At 44.5% G+C, this 19437-nt stretch overlaps 2 protein-coding genes across 2 annotated transcripts in view; one reads left to right on the top strand and one right to left on the bottom strand.

The window, feature by feature from the left end:
* cds1 (CDP-diacylglycerol synthase (phosphatidate cytidylyltransferase) 1) overlaps positions 1-8827 on the top strand; it is a 25807-nt gene extending 16980 nt beyond the window's left edge. The window contains exons 7-13 of the mRNA XM_062543201.1: positions 121-203; positions 651-738; positions 1341-1409; positions 1850-2005; positions 4028-4147; positions 4582-4685; positions 5147-8827. Coding sequence (XP_062399185.1) covers positions 121-203; positions 651-738; positions 1341-1409; positions 1850-2005; positions 4028-4147; positions 4582-4685; positions 5147-5282 — 756 coding nt within the window. The 3' untranslated portion in view covers positions 5283-8827. The remainder of the gene's footprint in view (positions 1-120; positions 204-650; positions 739-1340; positions 1410-1849; positions 2006-4027; positions 4148-4581; positions 4686-5146) is intronic.
* Positions 8828-10551: 1724 nt separating this feature from the next.
* On the bottom strand, positions 10552-18924 carry tmem175 (transmembrane protein 175). The gene is made up of 10 exons (XM_062543200.1): positions 17694-18924; positions 17282-17320; positions 17090-17187; positions 16883-16934; positions 16703-16738; positions 15609-15692; positions 14678-14842; positions 14117-14195; positions 13421-13559; positions 10552-12812 (listed from the first exon to the last, which is right to left on the bottom strand). Exons 1-10 carry the CDS (start codon positions 17892-17894, stop codon positions 12101-12103), a joined length of 1605 nt encoding a protein of 534 aa, XP_062399184.1. The 5' UTR covers positions 17895-18924; the 3' UTR covers positions 10552-12100.
* Between the last annotated feature and the right edge of the window lie 513 nt (positions 18925-19437).

Genomic DNA, 19437 nt, shown 5'->3' with positions numbered 1-19437 from the left:
GTACAACAGACGCTTGCTTGTCGCCTTGTGAACGTTGTAGCGTAACTGAAACTAGCGTCGGTGTTGCCGAGCCGCATTCCTGCTGTTGAAGTTGTGTCTGTTTTGTGTTTGCCATTCCAGTTTGCTTGGACCCATGTGACGCTGTTGATTGTGGTAACTCAGTCACACCTTGTCATTCAGAACATGTTTGAAGGGATGATCTGGTAAGCAGGAGGCAGGACCGACCTGTGTAACCAGTCTTAGCAGACACTAGCTCAGCCCCTGGCTGCCTTGTTCAGCATTGCCTTTGCGCTCCAATCTAGCTTGGTGGCTAACGCCCCTTTAAGAGGTGTAGGCCTGCATAGAGGAGACAGATGTAAATGGAAAGGTTGTACTGTGTAAACATTAAATCATGCATGATGGCATGTCACAACTTGATATGTTTGTAGCAGATTAGGAACATGGAAAAACTTGTAATTCTAGTGTTTCATCACAATAGTGCTGTGTTCTCGTGTGTGTGTGTGTGTGTGCGTGTGTGTGCGCGTTTTCCCTAGTGTTGCCTGCTCTACTCTTAAACCTTCCCAAATGCATAAATGAGAGTAGTGTTGTCTCTTAACCCATTTTGTCCGTGTGAATTGAACGACCTGGCTCCCCTCACTGTTTCTGCCCAGGTTCATTGTTCCAATCTCCATTGTGATCTGTAATGACATCATGGCGTACCTGTTTGGCTTCTTCTTTGGGAGAACCCCCCTGATCAAGGTAACCCAACCCCGCTTATCGCTCTCTCCCCCACACTGATACTCAGTGGTGTGGTCTCATTGTAAAAGCAGGGCAGAGTTTCATCCAAAACAATGGGGCACCTAGATCCTCTGAGAGTTCTATTTTGAATACACTCTCTCTCTCTCCCTCTCTCTCCTTGTCCCTCTCTCTCACACTTTCTCTCTCACCTACATACACACACACCCTCTCTCTCGTTCTCTCTTTCTCTCCCTCCATCTCTCTCTCACACACTCCCTCTCTCTCTCACACACATACAGTACACCCACACTCACACACACACTCACTCTCTCTCCCTCTCTTTCTCCCTCTCTTTCTCACTCTCTTAGTCATTGTTTTCATTGGGGAGCCAACCCCAGATCCTCTCTTTAGCAGTAAACAGCTGATTTATGAGACATGTTGCGAGACTAAAAGAGCTAAGTAGATCTCTGAGGCCTTCATGCATGCACAGAGTCTGGCACGTTTTAGGGGATTCTAACAGTCAGAACCCACTTAAAGTAGCTCCTCTGAAACGGGGTCAGTCTGTCCTCTGGTGTCCACTCAATGTCAATCATCAACGTGTCCCCCCCCCCCCCCCCCCCCAGCTCTCTCCCAAGAAGACTTGGGAAGGATTCATCGGAGGATTCTTCTCCACAGTGGTCTTTGGGTTCATTGTGAGTAAATGATTGAACTATATGGATGATTGACCACACACACACACACACACACACACACACACACACACAAACTATCTTTCTCTCTCTCACACACACACGTGGACACACGCGCACATACACGCACAAACACTCGCACAAACACTCTCACACACACACACGCACACGCACACACACACACGCACACACACACACACACACGCACACACACACACACACACACACACACACACACACAATTTCACACACACCCATTCATGCATACAATGCATACACACATGAAGCCAGAAACAGCTTCACGCACAATGTGGCGCGCTTGGAACCATAACCCATTCATTGCTTTTTATAATTTATTGCGCTGTTGACATTTGAATGCCTGTATCAAGCGTGACTGTGTGTGTGACCCCTGTGTTTGTGTCCTGTCCTGTCCGGTCCTGCAGTTTGCCTACCTGCTGTCTCAGTACCAGTACTTTGTGTGTCCGGTGGAGTACAGCAGTGAGAGCCTCCGGTCCTTCAGCCTGGAGTGTGAGCCCTCGGAGCTGTTCGTCATGCAGGAGTACACCCTGCCCCTCATGGTGCAGAACATCCTCAGATGGGTGAGCGTTCTGATTCTCACACACATGCACACAGACACACACGCACACACACACACACACACACACACACACACACTCGCGCACACACACACACTCGCACACACACACACACACGCACACACACACACACACACACACACACACACACACACACACACACACACACACACACAGACACACTCACACACACACTCACACACACACACACACACACACATACACACTCACACTCACACACTCACACTCACATCCCTTCGGTGCAAGGGTCATTCCACACCTCCTTACACTTCTGCTATACACACATGCATGCATGCAAGCACACAACACACACACACACACACACACACACACACACACACACACACACACACACACACACACACACACACACACACACACACACACACACATACACACTCACTTACCACCTTCAGAATGAGGTCAAGCAGCTGCAAGGCCTTATCAGGTTCATTGAGGGTGCACATATTTCTCTGGTATGTGAGGAATAAGTGGTATATTTAGATTGAAGATTAGACTGTTTGCCAGAGAGAATTGCTTTTAGATAGACACTGGGGCTGCCCATTTTGTTCAAACAGGTGAGTGGACAGGGGACCGACGGTTGGACCATATACGGACCCCAGGTGTTTGGCGAACCTGGGAAAGAGAAATCAGTCAGTCCGTTTGTGGTCTTGAGTCTAGGCTTGTGGAATCAGACATACAGTATACAGTTACAGGCATATCTGAAGACAACAGTGTAAAACGTCAGATTTAAGGCCCTTTCACATCAAGTCTGACATTTGGCACAACATATTCACACAAACGCACGCTGGTGAGGAAGAGCTTTACTTGTAGAAATTGGAAATACACAGAAATCAAAGAGGGGGTCATGATGATTCAAATATAATGGAGGAGAAGTGGTGTTATTGTGATCTGCTGCCAATAAGACTGCCGTTTAGACTGGTGTCCAAAAAGTGGACTTCAAGGATGAGGAGAAAGATTGGCAGTTTTCCCTGCCAGTGAATTCCTCTCAATTAGAGAAAGCACGACTACGTGCTTGTTGAGGCATCTGGATAGTCTAGAGCATCATTGTGTACCTTATCTCTTATCATTACAGTAAATGTTGACATTTTGGTGAATAACTAGCACTGAAATGAACCTGGCAGGGCTTTTCTGTTTCTGATGTATTCATAGTGGGTCCATCTGCACAAGTGGTAGGCCTATAGCATAAGCCTAATCTTTGTGTTTATGTTTACATGAGACAATCTTATCAGTTTATTTGCTATCAGCACAGGCATGAAAGGACAACTCCAGTCTAAGAACAACCAAAGGTCTATTTTTGGATGATAACAAGTATAAGCTTTCGTTGGCGACCAAAGCGACTTGAGTAAGAGCGACTCGAGTAAGACCGGAATATGCATTTACAATGGAACAGATATAGCGATAGCCTTGGGGGAGAAGTTATTAACGTTAAAGTAACTACTTTACGCCACTGACAAGGTTCATAATATAATTACACTTTTGTGATACTGTGGAGAGGCTCCCTACAGACAAACCAAAGTAGTTTTAACTGTATACGTGTACAAAAATAGTGTAGAAAGGAATGTTTCTGCTGTCAGTGCATTACCTAAATTCTTCCTCAGGTTGCTGCCATCTTGCTAGGAGAAGTCCTTACAAGTTAATTACAGAATGCTGTGCAAGCTACTGTGAATGGTTGCTTAAGGAGGAAAGTTTGGTCATTGACTTGTAAGGACTTTCTTCTCACAAGATCGCTGCAACTGGAATAATAGTAAACTGTAAATACATATTCAGATCTTACTCCAAAGGACTCTGATTAATGTGATTTTAGTCCCCAGCAAATGTTTACATTCATTATCATTAAAAATAAAATGTCCCTTGGGTATTCTAATACCGTAAATGTTCTTCAAACAAAACAGTCAGTGATTCTTTAGAGTAGTCCTCTCTCAAGTGTTCCTGGAGTTGATCTAGAGTTGTGTGTATATTCTCTCCCCCTGGTCCCCACAGAGGACGGTGAACCTGTACCCGTTCCAGATCCACAGCATCTTCCTCTCCTCCTTCGCCTCCCTCATCGGACCGTTCGGAGGCTTCTTTGCCAGTGGCTTCAAGCGAGCCTTCAAAATCAAAGTAAGCATTTGGCGCAGCCTGCACCAACGTGGACCTTCCAGACTCTTACTCTCTGTAGAGTACATCTATGTTGACATTGAACCTCAGACAGCAACACACATGCTTTCAAGTTTTCTTAAAGTGCAGTATATCCACACTAATCCATATAGAGGTTGGGATCCTGGCTATTTGGGATATGTGTATGATATTGGTCTCTAGGACTTTATGATAAGTCCTTGACAAGGGGTTTCCTACTTTTTTACCTCCCAGTAGCATTTTGTGTATTTGAATAGCTGATCTCCTCAAAACTGCTAAATAAGATGTGTATGCGTTTTAAAGGTTCATTCCAACTCATTTGCCTTCTCTCTTTGTAGGCTGTAATTTCATTCAAACATTTTTAACATGTTTCCCAAGTGGTTGAGTGAAAAGATTTATGAACATTCTTTCCTGTGTAGGACTTTGCCGATACCATTCCCGGACATGGTGGGATCATGGACCGCTTTGACTGTCAGTACCTGATGGCCACGTTCACGCATGTTTACATTGCCAGTTTTATCAGGTAAGCCAGCATATTCCATCTGTTAACGTGACACTCCACTGATAAGGAGTACTCATCTTTGAGTCTTAAAGTGTGTGTGTGTGTGTGTGTGTACACACAGTGTATGTTTGGGGTGTAGACTGGAAACATATGGTGTGTATAGGGATACTCAATGTCCACTTCACCTTCAACTCTGAACACTGCATATGTTTAGATAAGGGGTGACGTGTACATGACTTTGAAATGATTGTGTGTGTGTGTGTGTGTGTGTGTGTGTGTGTACTACTGGTATGTCTTGTGTGTGACTGTATAAGTAAGACCACTGATATTTTGTATGTAGTGTACCACTGGTATTCTGTATTTTTAGCATGTTGATATTTAGTGTGCTGATAATCACACAGAATGTTTTGTTTAAGTACTGTATGTATGTGTGTGTATTTGTGTGTATGTGTGTTGATGGTATATTGTGTCTCCATCTCCAGAGGGCCCAACCCCAGTAAGGTGCTGCAGCAGCTGTTGATCCTACAGCCGGAGCAGCAGCTCAGTATCTTCAACACGCTTCGCTCCCACTTGCGAGAGAGGGGCATGCTGCCCCCTGCTGTCCTGGAGGCCCAGTGATCCAGCACACGCAGTGGATGTGTGTGGGCCTATACGTCAGTCACTCACACACAAATGCACTGACACAGATACTGTCACACACACACACACACACACACATACATACAAAATCTCAAATGCACACACACAAGCACACACACTGGTCCCTGCACGAGTTTCATCATTCAGCATCACTGCGATTGCGCCTAACGTCTCCTAGCAATAGCTCGCTGCCGTGGCAACAGCTGACACAACAATAATAACAACAACAACAACAGCAGCAGCAGCAGCAGAATTGGCATCAGCCGTAGCGCTGCGCCCACCTCTCTCGTCCCCTGGGGTCCCGCGCGAGGAAACTCACATCCCTGCTAAAGAGGACAGAGGCTCCAGCTACGTGAGGCACCCACCATGAGGGCTTTTTCCAATAAGCAGCACAGACACACTCTCTCTCACTCTCACACACACACACACACACACACACTCACTCTCGCTCAGTCACTCTCTGCTCTACTTTGTCAGTCTATTCTCTCCCCCTTGGTACTCTCCTGCAGATGAAGGCTGGAAAGCCTCAAAAGACAGGCAAAGAAAGGCAAAGACACAGAGGCATAGGAGAGTGAGCAGGTGCAGGGGCTCTAGCGCCACCTGCAGTTTCGGAGACTTGGTTGCTTGCACTGATTCCAATCCTTTGGCCCTTTATGCAATCCTGGCTTCCATTTGCACGGTGCGGTTTTTCTTGTCTTGTTCTTTTTTCTTCAGTTTTTCTGGGTCTTAAAAGCAAATGAGCGAATAGTGAATGAGTTGACTTTTGCGGCGTAAAGACGGCGGCTCCAAACTCCGGTTTTTGCTCATGCTTCAATCCTTTGGCGAGCACGAGCCTCACAGTAGATCTGTTTTGGGTGTGAGCGTGGAAGCGGCATTTTTGCACCTCAGCATGTTTTAATAAGTCCTGTCGTACGCTGCTGACCTAAGCCATGTCTTCCTCCCTTTGCACGTCATCTTTTGTGTGTGTGTGTGTGTGTGTGTGTGTGTGTGTGTGTGTGTCTGTGTGTCTGTGGGTGTGTGTGAGTGAGTGAGTGAGTGAGTGTTTGTTTGGTGTGCTAGATTAAACCAACCACAGTTGATTTGCACCTTTGAGAAGTGTCCTCACAGAGATGCATTACTATAGTAACCGGCACCTACAGAGGCTGACTCAATATGGCCGTGTGTACATATCTCCTGCATATGACTGTACATAGATATATTACACATGATATAGATATTTAAATGAAGAGATCTAATATACACTTATACCTGTGTGACTTGTCAGATGCTAGTATGCAATTTAGAGATATATATATATGAAAAAAAAACAATGATATGCAACTGAGCTAGAACTATTTCATTTTTCCTGCAATGTCTAGCATGAACAGGCTTAACAACATGTGGGAGGGGGGTCAAAATGTAACACACACGCACACACACACACACACACACACGCGCACATACACAAGAAATGTTGATCGAAATAGGATGTTAAAAGAAAACGTTTCAACGAAAACTTGAACTGGTCCCTGCTGGTGTGTTGGTGAGCTTTCGGGAGTGTCGCTCGGTGGCTTCCAGGTGAATTGTAACATTGCTGCACATCAAGCGTACCAGTCAGACTTTAGTTGCACTGCATTGGGAGGGGAACCTACTGTAGGGGTTGTGGGGAGGTAAGAGAGGCTTCGCTCTCACTGAGCCTATAGGGAAGGTTCTGGGCTTCATTATTGTCTTTGATACCACACCTTTGTATCTTGTTTGAGGACTCGAGGATGGGTTGGCATTTTGAGAAACACAGATTAACACGAAAACCAAGCTATAACTTATCTTAAACTACTTTTATGAGCAATTTTAAGTGTAGATAGTAGTGTTGGAGTGCAGGTTAGGAAATCATTTGAGGAAAAAACTAAATATTTATGCGGTGTGTGTAAATACTGTGCACATTTAGGACGTTTTATCTGTCAGTATTGTATCCGATTTTAAGTTGAAATTAATACAAATTTGGGTTTTCAAATGAGGTCTCTCTTAAGATCAGTAACAAGTATACGTGTTTACCAAATGTTAACCAAAGTCCTGATGAAATTCGGTTCTGTTATAACACTGACTGTAGCGTCTGCCTCTGGCTGGGCAGTACATCTTTGGACTGGATGATTCCAGCTGAAAGGTGGAATATGTGTCATTGTGTCATGTCGATAAAACAAATGTCTCTATTTCCAAAAGACAAAACACAATGCAAAAATGCAGTTTTTGTAATTTATCTTTAGGGCTGTTATTTGGGGGTTATAGTGTGAAAATGAATTAACTCATCAATAAAGTTTAATAAAATAAGGAAAATACAGTGCCCCGGTGACAGTGAGTAACATCATTGTGGTCGTTGTTGAAACAACGTCGTTAGTCATTTTCACCACAGGAACTACAGTACAAGCTACACCTTTAATGGCATCTCAAGCACTTAAGTCACAAAGTGATGAGTGGTCACTCTGTAAAATCTCTAGCTTCCAGCACCTTTAACACTTTATAAAGCCCAGGCTTTATTAGTGAAGGATTTGCTTAGCTTCAACGCCCCCCCCCCCCCCCCATCCCCCCACCTTGCCTTAGTGCCCCTTGACCATAAGAAGAGGCCGTTGGAGAGGGTGAGTGTTCATGCTTGTGAATTGGGACCAGTCAGACCAGCACTGTTGTCTAAGCCCCTGCTAACTTAAAGCTCCTCCCCCCTGACACTTCTGTGTGGCCCTCTGCAAGCTCAGACCCCTCCCTCCCCACCACAGCCCGCCCCTTCCATGTTAGTCCCGCCCTTCCCTGGTCATTCCTGTGTGGGATTGGTTTACAGCTGCTACCCCTGCCGCTCGTCATGGGCTTTACTCCTCCCCTTTCTACATGTATGAATGTTGCATGCACAGTAGGATTCTACAAACCCCTTCTGACCAAAAAGAGAAAAGCCTCTAGATGCAGGTGTCAATAGCAAAATAGTTTTAAAAAAATAAAAAAAAAATATACTACATGAACAAAAAAAAGAAAAAGAAAAAAATCAAGGCATAAAAGGAGTCACGTTTGTAATGATTCTATCAAAACTTGTGACACATGAGTTTTAGTTGAACTACTGTAGGTCTTGCACGGTTTTTCAATTATAATGTGAACCAAGCTATGTATTAGACTAGAGTTCTCTGTGCTGTAGTTTGAACAGCCGACATGTCCAGACTCATGGTTCATATATATACTCACTGTTGTTTTTGTCTTGCAAGACAACATTTGGGGTCTCTATTTTTGTTTTCTTTTTCAGTGATTATTTATCAATATTTTATGTTTGATTTAACAGATTTTTTTTTTTTTAATATAAGTCTATGGCTTTTAACGAGGGTAATATTTAATTGCGTAAATTTTGTGATGGACATACATGAACAAAGCTGAAGTAATATGGGCAATACAGTGCGATCCAGCAAAAAAATATGGTGACTTGAAACTACTATTATTATTGTTTTCATTATTATTATTATTATTATTATTATGCTATGTATGGAGGTGAATAAATCTTCTATTTTTTTTCTTTACCCTGAGTCATTGTCTTCTCTCCCTCTCAAGCTCCAGTTCTAAGTCAATCATCTGTCACAAATTAAACTACAACCAGACTAACTACACCAAGTTCCGCTGTTGTTATCTTAGCAGAGGGGAAAGGGAGGGGGGGCTCAGTTTTATGACAGACAAGTAGATTATGTCCTGACATGGTTTGTTCATAGGTGTTCGTATTTCCCCCCTATTATCCCAGTAACAGACTTCATCTCAGACCATATAGGCCTACTAATTGGGTAGTTACCCCCTAATCAGCACCTCAGATGTCCATCTTTACTGCTGATGATGGCTTATGCTGTTGAACACCATCGGTGATGCACCTTAGTCAAATATTACACTAAAATATTGTGAGTACGCATCGCTGACTGCACCTTAAACACATGCCATGATCGACTGGCTCCTGCTCTAAGTACTGTACAGTAGGCCTCACCAGGCCCAGTCCTGCACCTGTTGTGTCGGAGCAGAGAGGGCTTCCGTGACCCCATCCGCGGTGGCTCAATCCCACTGGAGGGCTATTTGTAGCCGGAGCCCTGTGCCCTTTCTCACTGGTGTGGGAGCAGCTGGCTTAATGATGAGGATCTGCGTGTGTTCCTCATCATCACATGCACACCTGTCCTCTGTGGGGTACATTGAGGTGTCATACATACTGTATGTAGCAATATTTTATGTTTCTCAAATTATTTTTTATAGACTCATGAATTAGTGCACTGTCAGGAAAGCCCTTTTTTTGCACCTGTGACAATGACCATAAAGACCTATTCTATTTTATTCTATTCTATTCCATTCCATTCTACAAGGGCTGACGACTAGCACCGACTCCTTATAACTTAGTGATATACAGGATGCCAATATACGGTCATAAGAAGAGACCTCCACAGCAGTACACTGGACTGTTCTCTCTAAATTGCGTTTGAGTGTTTGTGCAAGCTCTACCCCACTTCAACATCTATCATCTGAATTTAGATGCCTGATGATATGATGCACTATTAATAAATTAAATTAAATCAGCATGCAGTGATAATCCTGGCTGCGGACCAATGGCCCTTTGATTGTGCTATTTTCAGTGCAGCCAAACAGAAAAGACACTGGACACGATATTGTTCTAGTTATGCCAGTAGCATCACTTTATTCACGAGGGCATCATGACCTCACTTTTGGGCATCTTCTAACACAGCGGGCATCAGGATGACACAGCGACGTGTCCGCTAAACATTCTCAGATCGGCCGATACAGCTTTATGACAGGACATATCTAAACTTGGACACTTTGCTGCTGCTTCACAGCTTAGGTGCTTGAGGGGGGAAAACAAAATAATGATTGCCTTGGCTGCAATAGTGCCACCTGGTGGACAATACATACACTGTTCACATCTAGGCCATGCATGTACTGTATCTCTGATCAATAACACAACATCACTGTCTTGAGCAAAACTAATAACATTAGAGGGAAACTCTTGTCAGTCATAAGATGCCACATAAAGCGGTACATGACATCTGGACGGACTGTTCATGGGGGACTTGGTTCCTCGGTTTAAGATGTAAACAATCTATCTGAATCAATAGTGCAAAATTCAAAGTTTCCATTTCTTTCCCCAACATTCAACAGAATCACACATGCTCGCTTGATCCACAGTGGATAAGCAATCATTTTCATCTCTTTTACATATGGCTTTTACAGATAGTAAAATAAAGACACACACGCACAATTAACGCTATGAAGGACACCCGTTTAAAAGCAGTGGATCGCCTGCATCACTTACACATACAGGTACCTTGTGAATAGCTGTAAGTGATGCACAAACATAAATAAATACATTATATGTGCATTTATATGTGACCGCCAACACGCGACACAACATGAGACAAGCCACTGGCTGTGTAAGCTCTACTGTGGATAGAGAGAAAAGTGAAAAACGTCTTTGTTTGTCCCCGTGCAACATAATGCAGCCCTGATGGGCAGTGAGATGTTGCTCTTTAGGTCCTGGTGACATTAAGACGGGTTCATCTGATCGCTAAATTTAGGCAGGGACTCTGTATGGATTATTCGGCTTTGCTACCACAGCCTGTCTCCCTGGAGTTGACCTTATGCAATCATTGGTCAAAGCCTGACATAATGCATTAGTGTCAGGCTACTAGAAGCATCAATGAAGAAAGTGACACTGTTAGCGATTACTATGCGACTGTTACTGTTTTAAAGTGGTTTTCTCCCACTAGATTTTTAAGGACACGGTCCTTAGTTTTGACTTAATGCTTACACATCAATGGACCTCATGTTTAAATCGATTGACAGCAACATCTTCAAATGGCTGTCTATGATTCTGCTGAGTAAATAGTAGACACATATGCTATTATAGTCCATAGGAAATGTCTTCAGCATAGCTTGGAGTTAAAAAAACAAACAAAACAAAGCAAAACAATACAACATGCAAAATAAAACATAATCTTAAAATCATAGAGTACACTTCATGAATACAAAAATACAGTAATAGTGATTTAGAATATCAGATCAAAATCAAACAGTAGGCCCGTTTTTAATGTAAAAAATAAGCTAGTGTGAGATCTATATGGACGGCAGTAATGTGAGGTGATGGGGTCTTGATGGCTAAATGTCAGCACTGCTCAGACTGTCCAGCAGGGGTCAGTGTTGACACCTTAATAACCCAAATGACATTGGCCGGGTTTCCCAGATTCGTTAAGAAGCTCTTAAGTGCTAAGAATTTCTTAGGAGCGCTCTAAGAACGATCTAAGAACGCTCCTAAGAAGTTCTTAGCCCCTTAAGAGCTTCTTAACGAATCTGGGAAAACCTGGCCAATGACTCTCAGTCATTCGAGCCTCTCCCTCTGCTCTCTCTGTTTCTTTCCTAAATCATTATGAAAGCAATGCATTAAACAAATGACACCATGAAACCCCAGTACCTACTGTCTCTGCACCCAGAGCTAGTGAAATGGCATCACTGGCTCCTCGTCTTATCCTGGCCTCCGCTTTCACCGGGATCAGTTTTCATGCGTCGCTTGCGATGGGTTGGGGTGTCAGCAGAGACGTCAGGCACACTGCTCTCAGATCAGAGAGATAGGGGCTCTGAAAGCATTACAGGGGGGAGACCCCCACCGCCACTGCAGCACCTGCGCTTTTCTGAGTGGGTTCTGAGGCTTAGACTGCAGAGGAGTGTGGGTGGGAGGGGAGGGGAGGGGGAAAGAGGGGGAGACAGGGCGGGTTGTCCACGATCGAGACGCCCAAGACAAAAGGGGCCCGCACTTAGCTGACGACATCGGTGAAGGGCACCCGCGCCTCTTCGTCCTCCTCCATCAGCCCTCCTCCTCCTCCTCCTCCTCCTTCGGCGGCGGCGGCGGCGCCCTCGGGCGTCTTGCGGAGGGCGGTCAGCAGGGCGCGGAGCAGAGCCAGGGCCACGCTGACCAGCAGCCGCAGCAGCAGGAAGGCCACGGGCACGCCGAGCTGCATGAGGTGGAAGATGGACGTGCTGAACTCGCTGAGCGCGCACGTCAGGAAGTAGGTGCCCAGCGCCACGCACGGGTACAGCGCCAGCTTGGCCAGCATGAAGGCGTGGTCGCGCCCGCCGTAGCGCACCAGCGGGTGGAGCGTCCGCCGCTCGTCGAACAGCGCCGCCACCCAGATGGCCAGCTGGAAGATGCCGGCGAAGAAGAGGATGACGCAGCTGGCCTGCACGGCCTCGGGCGCGTTGCGCGGGTCGTGGCGGAACTCGGTGGTCAGCTCGTAGGCCAGCGGCAGGCCGCCGACGAACGCCAGCGAGAAGCTGTTGAAGAGGCCCATGAGGCGCGAGGCGCGCGTCACGTGCAGGAAGAGCGAGTGGTGCACGAACCACAGCAGGCCCACCGTGGCGAACGAGCCGAAGTAGGCCAGGAACTCGGGGCCGTAGCCGCGCAGCGCCGCCACCAGGCTGCCCCCGAACTTCTCCTGCACCGTGATGGGGTCAGGAACGTTATCCTCACTGCGGACAACGCACACACACGCAAACACACACACACACACACACACACAGGGGGGGGTATGGTTACTGTACATCAAATATCGTCAGTAAACACAAACATTAAAATGCTCAGCTTATATAGGAACACATGTTCAGAAACGATTTCAAGATTCTATTTGAATGATCATTCTATTGCATCGGATTTGCAACTGACAAATGGCTGCAACCTGTCTGAAAGGCCTGACAAAAGGATGCTACCATAATTATGGTATTTATTTTAACCTAGCTATCCATAAAAATCTTACCAAGCTACTATAGGATGGTTAAGAATCATGGCTAAATGTTTGCTACAGGAGGCCTTTTTATATGGTGCATTCATAGCCAGGTCATCATTTTAGCCTCAGAGAAGTTGGAGAAAAGTTTTTTCCTTTCAGAGACTGTTCATTTTGTTGGCTAACATCAAGCAGAATTAGCTACAATACAACAGAATTAGCTACAATACTACAATACTACTGTGAAATCACAACAATGTCAGGGAAAAACGCACACATCTGTTTCACAGAAATACCAAGCTTAAATGTTCACACACCGATAACAGGACAACACACAGGCCCACTAAAAACACTGACCATATGTCCAGAATAAGGAGCGTGGCCACAATAGCGTAGACCCCGTCGCTGAAGGCCTCCACGCGCTCCTTGCTGAGAGGCTCGCTGGGGTGGTACGTGTAGAACAGCACGGCGTCCGGCTCGTCCTCCAGAGGCTGGCCTGGACACAGAGACGGACACGAAGGTAGAGATGGCGTCTGTGCCCTTTGTCTAATGGCTTATGTTATCCCAGTACGTGACACCAAAAGAAAGACAAACGCTTCGGGCCTAGCATTTTTGAGACACTGAGGAGGGGCTAGGCCCGAAACGTTTGTCTTTCTGTTTTTATTTGTCAGTGCCTATAATGTTGTTATGGCTTTTTTGAAAACAGTTTGTGTATGAATTTCAGCCCCTGAGTGCAGTCTCAACCTTTTTACCACTTCACAGAGACGGGCAGACATGCTGGAGCTCCAAAACAGAGCAGTGGTGCCTGGTCTCTCTTGAGATTTAGAGTACTTGATTTTCTCAAGTGCTGTATGTTTCAAATAATACATAATACTACATAAACTTGAAACTTGTTTCCATATTTATAATACTCAATATAATATTTATACTGGGATTTCAAATAATATTTCTGAAAATGCATCTCCAAAATGAAGAATTTGACACCCTATCTACAAGAATCTATAAGAAACCTCAACAACATTCAACACATTGGTGGTAATACCGCATACGTACCAAGAGCCTTAGCCTTACACCATTTCAGAGACTGCGCTATGTAGGGCAGGAAGATGACAATGGCTAGAAGGACATAAGACTGCAAGCAAAGGAAGAGAGGTAAAATCAATGTACAAAACCTTGGTAGTTCATTTGAGGCATTTACATACATTATTACTAATTAATTATTATTCATAAAATGCACATTAATGTACTGTAGACCAGAAGTTCCCAACCTTTTCCAGACACCCTCCACCCCCCCCCCCCCCCCCCACCCCCCCATACCACCAAGGCCCCCCTTTGAAAAGAACTAATGAGATGTACTTGGCATTGCTGCCTTGTTACCGCTTTAGACTAACCTGTAACATTGCAGCAATGCCAAGTACATCTAAATAGTTGTACACCTTTATTTACTTGTTATTATAGTATTACTATTGCTTGTTATTATAGCAATACTATTGCTTGGTAATGGTATTTGTTTTAACAGTGTACAGTAACTAGTTGTATGCAGAGAGTGCATCCTGCCCCTTGTGTTTAGACCCCTGAATAGTCCCTGTTCTGGAGGCTGAATGTGGTTCTCACCAGCTGGAGGAAGATGATGGAGAAGATGCTGGCGAAGAGACACATGATGGGCACTCTCATGATCACCTTGAGGATGTGGTGCTTGAAGTAGTTCTGGTCCTGGGAGATCTGGATCTGCTCGTTCAGGAGGAAGGGCCGGCTGAACCCGTATATCACGATCACCGCCTACACAGACAAAGAGACCATGACCACAGGAGATCTCAGGTTAGAACACGCACTTACAGATCTGAGATCTGGCCAGCAAAGCCAGAACAGCTACTGTACATGTGAGTGAGCAAAGCCAAATATGTGCATGGGAACGCCTGCTGTTATCAAGCAGCACAATGTTGTGTGTCTACTTCAAAAAGGGTAAATTCTTTGCACTTCTGCAGACAACTGGTGCGTCAACGAGAAGGGACAGGCTCTCAATACTAATGAAGGAGGAAAGACGGAGCAGCACAGATGTTTATGATAAATGTAACATTTTAATGCATCGGTGCACAGGAAGTGTGTCTACTTCCTTTGAAGAGATTAAACTCGTGTCATGTTGAGTTCAACCCTCAAAATGATGTTCAGTGCCTTCATGACGTCTGCAGCTGCTTCAATACTCTTTAGGGCGTTCACCCGGCCCCTGGGAACGACCAGTACTGATGCAAACACTGCCGCGCCGTGCACATTGTTCACCAGTGGGGTGTACTACGAACCTCGTTAGCGAGGTAGGCCTATGTTGCGCTCAAAGCTAGGGTATGCTGTCATACGAAAGTGAATCTGTTTTCGCGTCGCTGTATCACCATGGTGTCTTATGCTGTGATATAGTGACGCTATAACGGAGCCACTTTCGTGGCTTTGAGCGCAACATACCTCGCTAACCCACTAATCAAGCTTCGTAGTACCCCACAGGACTTGTAGTCTGTAGATGTTTGGGTCAACACCGCCCTATAGATCACCTCACCTGAATTAGACCAATGACCATCACACAGCCACAGAAGAGGAGAATCCCAAGGTTGTACTCTGGGAACGTTGCCATCAAGGTGAACTGAGGAAGAGATTCATGCACTATGGTGAGACTGGAGTATTAAAGGCATCCTACACAAATTGTTTACCCTAAAAAGGATGTGATCTTGGCGGTTAGTATCGGTTCCTTATTTTGTCTTTTGTTCCTAAATCTACAATAATTCAGAGACCCTACTTGACATTCAACAGTCTGAAAAGATTGTCAGAAGTACCAAAATAATGAAATGCTCTTAGGCCCTAATAATCGTTTCACTAGTGCAATCAATCAATACAGTGTAATAAATAAATAATCCATAATAAAATAGCTATCTAAAAGAAAGGAGGAGAGGGGTGGCCTTAGAGGGTTATCATTGATTGTTTAATATTTTGATGGCAGTGGGAATAAATGAGTTTCTGTAAGTGTTTTTCCTGAAGGAGGGGACTTGTTAGCGGCGGCCTGATGGTAGTAACGGTAAAGGGATGGGTGGGATCTGATGTGATGTGCTTCCCTTTCTGTTGTTTGTGTGTGAAGTACAGATAATTGTCTCAGGATATTGCCAGCAGATATGGCCAGATATCCAGCTACTGTAGCTATAGACAACCTTAATCAGATTGTGATTGTGTTCCTCACATTCACATTCACTCGGTTACTCACAGCCTCAAACAGGACTGCTTGTAGAATACGATAGAATAGAATATATACTTTTTTGATCCTATGAGGGAAATTCGTTTCTCTGCATTTAACCCAATTTAACCGAGTAAGTGAACACACACAGCACACACACAGTGAGGTGAATCACACACTAACCCAGAGCAGTGAGCTGCCTGCCCAACCACCGGCTTGTTCCAACCAACAAGCCAACTCTCTTTTTTATCTACAGGTTATCTCAAGAGAAGTGGGGGTTAATACATCATGTAACAACTGAACACCTGGACACAGTGTATACTCTGGCAGGGTTTGTGGCTCTGACTGACCATGCCTTTCACTACAGCTAACTAGACCACACCACCACTGGCTCCACCCCTTACCAAAGCAGGCTGACTCATACTCACTGTGTAAGGGAGAAAGGTGATCAACATCATACAGGCCTACGAAAGCAGCAGAAAGAAGGAAGTACAAAATTATTTACGCAAGAAAGACACATCACGATCAGCAAAGGGACATTTCAAAATAACCTGACCTTTCATACAAATATAATCAAATCATCTATTAAGCATCACTGCTCTTTTTACCAAATTGAGAAGGGCAAGGAAGTCATCTATGCGTTCAATGACTTGAAATAACCTGAGGGGGACAAAAAAACACACCATTAATGCAACAATTAAGATTCAACAACAACAACAACAAAAACAATGGTCTGCTGCACACTGCCCTTTAGCCTACAGGGACACATTTCACATCACATTCATCCTTGGAGGAGTTTGAAGAGTTTAGACTACCTGATGTGGGAAGCCCATGCCACAGTGACGATCAGAAAGGTCATGAGATACACTGCAATTTTAGTGGCCAGCAGCACCTGGAAGCTGTCCTTCAGCTCCTGCGGAACAAAGTCAGTTAAGCGACCACAATGCAGGAGGTCATGGCTGATAATGACATAGAAAAACAGAGAACAAAAACAGAGTTTGTCATACCTCATGTTCTCCAACTTTTGTGTGGGCTACTGGCAATATCTGGAGACAAAAAAAAAAATGCATGGAAAATTATAGAGACCCCAGACAAACACTTTAGATGGACAGCCAGCTGTGCTCACATTCACAACACGCCCCAAAAGCACCTTATCATCAGTCTGCTTGGGAGTGCCCATGATAAGAAATCACAGCCATGGGGAACCTCTAAAAGTGGCGACATTGTGGCATGTCGCCAAAAGTGTACAGCTGACAAATCCAGAGTACATTTCGAAGATATTAGGCAAGCAATGATGTGGCCCATGGGAGATCAATTAGTGTGAATGAGGATCTACTACATGTGTTCTTCCATATGTCTACATCATTCGTGAATTCAACACTGATAAGCAGGTTTCCCTTGGTAAGATAGCCTACTTACCATAACAGTCGCGATGATGGATATGAGCGCATCGCTGTACGCAAGAAGACGGTGCGACGACTGCGTGCTACTATGGCCATCTCTTTCAGATGAAGTGACGCTCTCCAGAAAAGAGTGCGTATGGCTCCTTTGACTTGTCTTCTTCTCCATGGCCTCGTCGACATGGTGCTCGATTATCTCGCTATCGTCGTTTTCCCCCATGACCGCTACCTTGCATTAACTGATGAACAGTGCGCATCAAAGGGAGTGATTTGTTTTCAAACAAGTGACTGTCAGGTGAACAGCCGACCGGAAACGTCGTGCACAACAATCATAAGCGTAACATCATAAAGTAATAGCTTCAGCCATTGGAAAGTTGAGACGCTGTAACTATCATATGACATACATATCTGAGATTCTTATCTGCGTGTAGCCAGCGTCAATAACGCAATTCGCAATATGGCCGCAAAGCGTCATGTTGTCAAAATAAAAGTCGAAAGTTATTGTGTGTTTTTTTTTTAATCACTATAGCCTAGCAAGAAGACGATAGAAGAAAAAACATTAACTAAAGGTCTATGTGCCCTATAGGCTACATTAAGTTCAAACAACCCAACCTGAAGGAAAGAACTTTTACAACGACTGAGGGAATTTGATCTAGTGGACACAAACTAGATAGCTAGATTGAAAGTAATGTTTTAATTAATAATTTATAGAGATCTTAGGTGACAAGCCTGACATATTTTGTGACAACAACAACCTTCATCCATTTAATACAGAATACAATACACACACCTCTCGGGCCAAATTATTCTTCAATCATAGGCTACATTCAAGCACCCAGGCATGATATTAAATGAAAGACATGAAACTAAAGAGAGAACAGAATAATGGCAAATCTGATAGATAGATAATACAAATGTTCACACAGCTGGCCAATGATTGCTGGCCAATGACCTTCACATTTTGTGGTTTTGAAAGAAAACAGCAAATGCCCTATGCACTGACATAGGATGAAATTAAATTATTGTGATAGGTCTGCTGTTGAAAAGTAATGCCTTTAATTTGTACCAAGGTAAGCCTTGGATGAATCACAGACAATGGATGCCTATATCCAGTGCCCCCGTTGATTTTAATACATCTGCCCCACAGTGAAGTGCAACGACATGGCTTTGATGAGAACTTTTATTTTGACATTTTCCCCCTCCTTTTTTTGTATTCCTTCTTATTGTCACTTGGACACACTATAACTTCCATCTTAAGTCCCTTTCCCACATAACTTCTAGAAGTTACCCGGACATATTTACCCGGGTAGAGGCACGACACGGACGTTTCCCACATGAGCTTGATGTCCGAGTGAGATACGGGTAATTGTGTTCACACTAGACCCGAGTAGGAGCCGCGAGGGGTGGGGCAATGTCAGCACTTGCAGGGGGAGGGAGATGACGCTAAATAAATGCATCGTTGTGCTGTGTTGCCTGGATGATGCGAACTTACATCAGATCCAAAACATCATGAAACAACATAAGTAGCTAGCTCGCTAGTCAGCGGGAGCTAGCATAGAGGAAAAAATAGCTAACGCCAGAACCACAGTAAACAAAGCTCTACTTCAACCCTCTCTGGTATAAACATCCAACACAACAAATGAATAGAAAATAATGACACACCTGTCAGCACACAGAGGTCCGAGGCTCCTTCCCAACTCCTACAAAAAGCAACAATGCTAAATAACAGGGACGTTAACTATTAGCTGTTAATTGCTAACCAC

Source organism: Sardina pilchardus, chromosome 8, assembly GCF_963854185.1.
Source record: "Sardina pilchardus chromosome 8, fSarPil1.1, whole genome shotgun sequence".
Classification (NCBI taxonomy): Eukaryota; Metazoa; Chordata; class Actinopteri; order Clupeiformes; family Clupeidae; genus Sardina; species Sardina pilchardus.
Note: the sequence above shows the minus strand (reverse complement) of the source record. Positions and strands in the feature narration are given on the sequence as shown.